We start from the raw sequence: 6,403 nt of genomic DNA on the forward strand, positions 1-6,403 counted from the left end.
CCAGCACCTGCTCGTCTAGTTTGTGCATGCAAACTACTACAGGCAAGAAAATAAAAAGTAAAAAATGGTGCTGTTAATTATTTCGTGTATGTTCTCACACCTGTCAACATCTCCCAATTGCTCCCCTTATCAATGATTGTAAATCCTCCTTATTAAGTGATAATAAACCTGACAAACACAACGTGTCACCAACCCACAGCAAGACAGTGAGTAGAGAGTAGAAAAAGGGGTAGAGTAACAATCTAAAGTAATGGCGTGTAATATGAGTTATGATCCAGATTAGAGTTGAAATGAGCAAAACGAGATGGGTCTAAAAAAAAAAAAAGAAAATCCCGTATACAAATTGTATGCGGCATACATGTGAAATTATCAAAAAACTTCTAAAAATACAGGCAAAACATATAATTTGACAGGTATTTAATCTCTGTGACTTCTCCTTGCAACCCCCTCTTCCTACACACCACGAGCAAACATTTATTTCAGCACTCATAATAAAATTTGATTTTCTAAATATAATCTTATTTATCTTATTACTGGTTTTTATATTCAGTTACTAGTTGGACGTGTTTTTAGTGATGAGGAAGATAGATGTGTTTCATAGCTATAGCTTTTGTATGCTTTTGGGAGGACGGGAGCAGACCAATTAGTTTTTAATCGTTTCATTACGGGACAATTTGTTCATTAAACTGGCAGTTCGACCAACGAGCACGATCCGGAATGAAATGAACTTGTATAAAGAGGTACCTCTGTACAAGCAGATTGAAATTTAACCATAATGAGAGAAAAGAGCTGTTTTTCAATCTTACCTGATCCATATAATGTGTTTCTGTGACAAGCTCTCCTGATTTGTAACATAAGTGTTCCAATTTCCATTGTCTGAAAAAAAAAGCAAGAAATGTTAAACCCTAAGGAGTACTGTAAATTCCAGACTATTAGCGACGAATTTTGTCACAATCTTTAAACCCTGCGTCTTATGCAATGATGCGACTAATTTATGCATTTTTTCTCATGGCCGCCAGGGGCACTCGAGCAGTAAAGGTAAGAGTGAGACAGGTGGAAGGAATGTGTCGAGGAAGACGAGAATTTAATGTAATTTTGCGCTTTGTGCATAAATATAACTAGCATGAACAGACAGGCCTTCGTCATGGAAAAAGTGTCAATAGAACGCTAACTACCACATTGGGAATAATTTTACAAGTCTGTTAATTTGTAAACGGATATAATGTGGCGAAACGAACGCATTACAAAAAGCAAAATCCAACGAAGCAGAAATTTTTAAGGCGGATTTCTATTTATCTGTAAGCATTATCGTGTGTTCGGGAATAATCTATGAGTTGTTCTTGATGTAACGGCTCGATTTTTGCGGACATTCAAAAAAGTTGAAGATGGCCAGGGGACTTAATGGTGAGTTACGCTGGCTTTATAGTTTTCGGATATCTTGTTTCAGACTGATCATGATAATTCTCCTTCTAAAAGTCCAGTGGCCTGCCGGTAGTCCGTCAGATTGCTAAGGGGTTAAGAGACCGTACATAATTAAATCTTTCTGTGTACCGTCTTTCTTTGTAAATTTTTCATGTTTTAATGTGGGCACATGCGGCTGATGGTTAGGTGTGGCCTATGTATGTACAAAATGTTTTTTTCCTTTGGGTGCTGCTTATAATCAGGTCCTGAATTCACAGTACTGAAATCATTCCACCATATATTTTATTTCAACATTATACTAGCTCTACCAGGATAACTCCTTTAATGATCAAAAATGATGAAACCACTAGATATCTACCGGTTATAAAGGTAAACGTGAATTCTGCTGGCTCGCAGGGCTGAATCCAGGTGCTGTTGCATGGCGTCCACTGTTAGCACACTGTCTCCTTCTTGGCGTGGTGTCTGAATCATGAGCTGGGGGTTGAACATGGCTTCTTCGCCGATCTTTTGTCGAGTGTACTTCAGTTCCTGGTTCACACGCCCGCCCACTGTTAGGAAAGGGTACAGAAATTAATGATGGTAATGTTTGATGCGTGTGTGTGTTTGACAAATTACTAAGACATCAGTTACAGCTGACAATTTTTTTATAACAAATTGGATTTTGGACCCGCATAACCAACATAGCTCAAGCAATTTTCATACCACTCCTGTACTTAGCTTTTTATGAGACCCAGCAAAGTGACCAGTAAAAGTTTAAAGATGGGCAAAAGCCAAAGACGTTTGATTTCATACATTTAAGTTGGGGTGCATTGTTTGTGATGTTCTTATCAAAGTTAAAGGTATTATATTTTCTCTATTAGGTATGTGTTAACATTGCCCAACTTAGTCAAAGAACCCCTACAGTTTGTTTTTCCACAGCGCCTATCTGCTTTTATATTACTTTTATCAAAGCTGTTCAGGGCGGAACATATTAGGTAGGGGCAAGAATGATATTACGCTCGTCCCCCCCATTATTTTGTATGTTTGTTCCTATTTGTTAGTGTTTGGCGGATGATTCATTTGTTTTACATTTTCTTGAAAGGTAAGGTATTTTGAACCATTCTGCACTACAAAAAGACAAAAGGTACAACACCAGGCTGTTTACTGCCAAGGCAACAATGCCTGTTGTGTACAGTTTAGCTGTTTGCAGTCGAAAATAATCATTTAGAGAAAAATGATACGATTTTCTCAGATCGTTAATTGCTGTAAGGACAACCTAAAAAAATACATATCCCAGCACAGCAGTTACACATGCATTATCACTTTTGGTGCACACACCAACAGCACTTTAATAAAATAATGAAAAAAATAAAGTGATTTCATAACAAGAATAGCAAGCACCATAATTTTGGTGGTGGAGATAATTGCATTGTCACTCAGTATCAATCCTGCTAGTTGCTTATTCACAATCATCCAAAATTCCGTCAGGTAGCTTTACGCTAATTTACCCTATCAATGCACTTTTGGTTGGGCATCCAGTTCCCTTGGGGCATGCTTTTTCATGACGTCCAACATCCCAATTTTGTTTTAGTTTTCCATCAGTTTCGAGTCTGTAAACATGCATGAACTTACACGCGCATCATGAACATGCAATGATGAAACAAGCAAGAGGTAGTAAAACATTAAAAAAACTCCAAATTCCATAAAGCGCCTTATAAGACACAGTGTATGGTACATACACATACAGAGCAAAGCAAAAGTCATGTACACTTGGCTTCAACCTTATCACGCTTGTATCATGAAAAATCCCGTTTTGCACACAACCAGCCAATGAGAAAATCTAAATTCGATGCTTCCATTTGAACACGCTGTGCCAGACAATGTGGATTGAATCTGTGCGAGATAAAGAGGCTGGCTCTCTGCCAGTTTCTTCTCGCAATATAATGGTTGGACTAACCCTTGTGCATACGCCCTCTTCTCTCAGCTCACCCTGGCTACAAAAGCCGCCTTTCAGCTACTTCCGATGGCCGCGGCCAAACTGCCCTTGCTAAGAGGTTTGCACAAACACACACAGGTAGACAAACGCATGCGACTGCGCTCGTGCCAATATGTCCGCCATCTTGTTTCTAGAGGATCGCTATACCAAACAGAAAGAACTGGGTTAGATAGCCTACCTCTGCTAAAGACAGTCTTTATCTTGTGTTAAAGGTAATTCCAAATACTTAAACAAGCAAAATGTACAGAAATAGTACACGTTTTATGCATAAAATCGATATATACTTCTTCCAAGATAATGCATTCTGAGGAAAGCATGTCTTGACTTTTTCCATACTGAGCTGTGACATCAATACAGCACTAGCACCCTAGCAAACCAGTCGTCATATTGTTTTATGTGTTACTCAGTCGAAGACGTTACGAATGTTTTAAGCTAAGTTTGGGTAGTTTTTGTGGAAATGTCTTGGCATTGTGTTGCAGGTGGATGTAGTAGTGGTACAACAAAGGGAGGGGGCAGCCAAAAATAGGCTAACTGGCAAAAAAACAGAAGCTGGCTGACCGAATATCACGTGGTGAGCAGCCAGGCTAACCGGGAACCAACACTTGAAAGCAACAGCTGAAGTGAAAAATGTGAAACAAAGGCACACGGCAAAACTAGCGCTAACGGCAGGCTAACCGGTCAATCATCACACGCTGGGCAGCCATCGTGCGCCAACCGGAACAAACTACAGGGAAGGCTTCAGCAGCCCGACGTCTGGGGTGGCGGAGAGGCACGCCACCGCGACCTGTTAGGGATGTGAGCCGGGTGACCCCACGACGGAGGTCAACACCCAACTCCCACCGTAACCCTGCCGCCCTGGACAACAGCAGCGCTGCCGCCGCGGTGGGTTCAGACCTCAGCTTGGTGCCCCACCACCCCCCTCATTCCCCGCTACACCCTGAAGCAAGTTATACTTGTAATCACTCAACCACAACAGGATAAACCTGGACTTTCCCATCCCAAAGTTACTCCAGCGACGACATTAGGTCCGAGACTAACTGTACAAAAAGCTCCAAGGTAATGCAGCATTTTTGAAAACTCGTAAATCTGGATTTTCCCACCCACATATTGCATTTATCAGTCAGAGATCGATTAAGTCGGGGAATATAAAATATAAAGTTATGACGCAATGTTCGATACTTTTGTTAGTTTACTTATTATGCAGTTATTAGCTCTATCGCGCAGATAAGACAGGAACAAATTAAGACGTTTGAGACTTAAATTTTAGAATTCTAAAAAAATATGGAAGAACTTTTCAAGATTTTAATTTACGGTGATCAAATTCAAGACTTTTTCACGTTTTGAAGACCTTGGTAAAACCTGGTGTACCGTATCCACATGTTTACATAACATTCTTCATTTCATTTAACATCAAAGAAAGACCTCTGAACACTTTAAATTAACATCCATATAGGATCAAATACTTAAAACGCTACCATAAGGCAAAAGAACATCCAAAATCTGTTGCAGGAGTATGAACTGCTTCCAAGGCAGACTACAACCATTACCATTACAAGAGCAGATTTGTATACATTCCTTACTACCAGTGCATTTAGGGGGACACCTTTTCAGGGCACCAGGAAAACCAACTTGATTTATTTTTATTCCCCTAAATCACAAGAAACCTGGCCATCTGATCGCATGTTTGTAATCTCCCTGATTAACATTAGTCCATGTCCACAAAAGAGACTTGAATTGACATTATGCCTTTCTTTATTTTGTGACAAAAAAAGGAGAAGGCATGGAAGCGATTTAGAGATAGCGGTCTTAGCAGACCGACCTGTCTGACAAATTCAACACGGGATTTCAAGTTCACCCCTCGGGCCCTACTAATGAAAAACGAACGTTGCACAAAACAGGAGAAGAGTGGCATCATATTTAGTTGTTTTCTACTGTGGTGCCACTCGATTTTGGTAAAGCAATAGACGACAAAACTTAAAGGAATGTACTTGCCGGACAGGAAACAGCACATTACGGCCTCGGGCTTTCAGAATTCCTCACTTCACGAGGTTACGACGTTTTTGGGGTCAACACTTACACAGCCTCGGGGTGAAATTAACACCCCAGCTGGACCAAGAAAATGTGTGTGTACAGAAAGCTGTGATTCCTTTGTGATTCGTATTGCCATGTTCGTTTGCAAACTGGTTGAACACAACGTGTGGCACTATCTTAAATTTGGGCATGACTTAACATTACTTCCTGTGCCATCCTTCTTACATTACTTCCTATTTCATGGGGTCTCCCTACAATTCATTGGTTTGCAGGTTGTTGTTTAATGAAGTTACAGACAAGCAGGGTTGGGAGTAAAAGGTTACTTCGGTAACGAGTACTGTAATGCATTATTAATTAAAATTTGTAACTCAAACGTTGTTACAATCGGGTGCGTAACTCCAATACTTATTTGAAACAGTTCACGAACTTCAACGCCATCTAATCTGTACCTGTTTTTTTCCCGCTAAGGAGGATTTATGAACCCTTAGTCCGCCAGCATCAAGGCCCTATTCACGTTGTCAAAGTGGAGTTGGCATATTTATATAGCCCTACAAAGTACAACTCGATACAGTTAGAGTGGCACTATCTCAAACTCAGAATACAAGAATTTCTTCCTACTGATATTCCCCATACCATATATACCGCATCTAAACTGTATTTACAACTATAAGAGCTTAAAACACAAATTGTGTTGTGTGTCCCCAGTAGCGAATTGTACGCAGTGTGTGAGGGAGGGGGCATGGCTTATTCAGTCACAAACCAACAAGAAAACAATGGGGCAAATGTAAACACAGAATATACGGTGAACATATTCAGAATGTTGATCCTTTCATTGGTAACATACATTTTTGAAACACATCTTGCCTGGAAAAAAAATGTATTGGAAAGTATTCTGCAATGGAGGAAAAAAATCTTCAGGTGGATTCATGCCCAAAGATAAAACATATATGGAATTAGGTTTGCCTTTTCAAGTCC

General features: G+C 40.0%; 1 protein-coding gene across 1 annotated transcript in view; it reads right to left on the minus strand.

The window, feature by feature from the left end:
- ptch1 (patched 1) overlaps positions 1–1,941 on the minus strand; it is a 63,627-nt gene extending 61,686 nt beyond the window's left edge. Inside the window, exons 1-2 of the mRNA XM_088336138.1 lie at positions 1,781–1,941; positions 807–876 (exon numbers count right to left, since the gene is read on the minus strand). Of these exons, the coding sequence (XP_088192264.1) occupies positions 807–876; positions 1,781–1,911 (201 nt within the window). The 5' untranslated portion in view covers positions 1,912–1,941. The remainder of the gene's footprint in view (positions 1–806; positions 877–1,780) is intronic.
- Positions 1,942–6,403: the final 4,462 nt, after the last annotated feature.

This window comes from Urocampus carinirostris, chromosome 5 (genome assembly GCF_059441175.1).
Source record: "Urocampus carinirostris isolate Australia breed hairy pipefish chromosome 5, RoL_Ucar_1.0, whole genome shotgun sequence".
Classification (NCBI taxonomy): Eukaryota; Metazoa; Chordata; class Actinopteri; order Syngnathiformes; family Syngnathidae; genus Urocampus; species Urocampus carinirostris.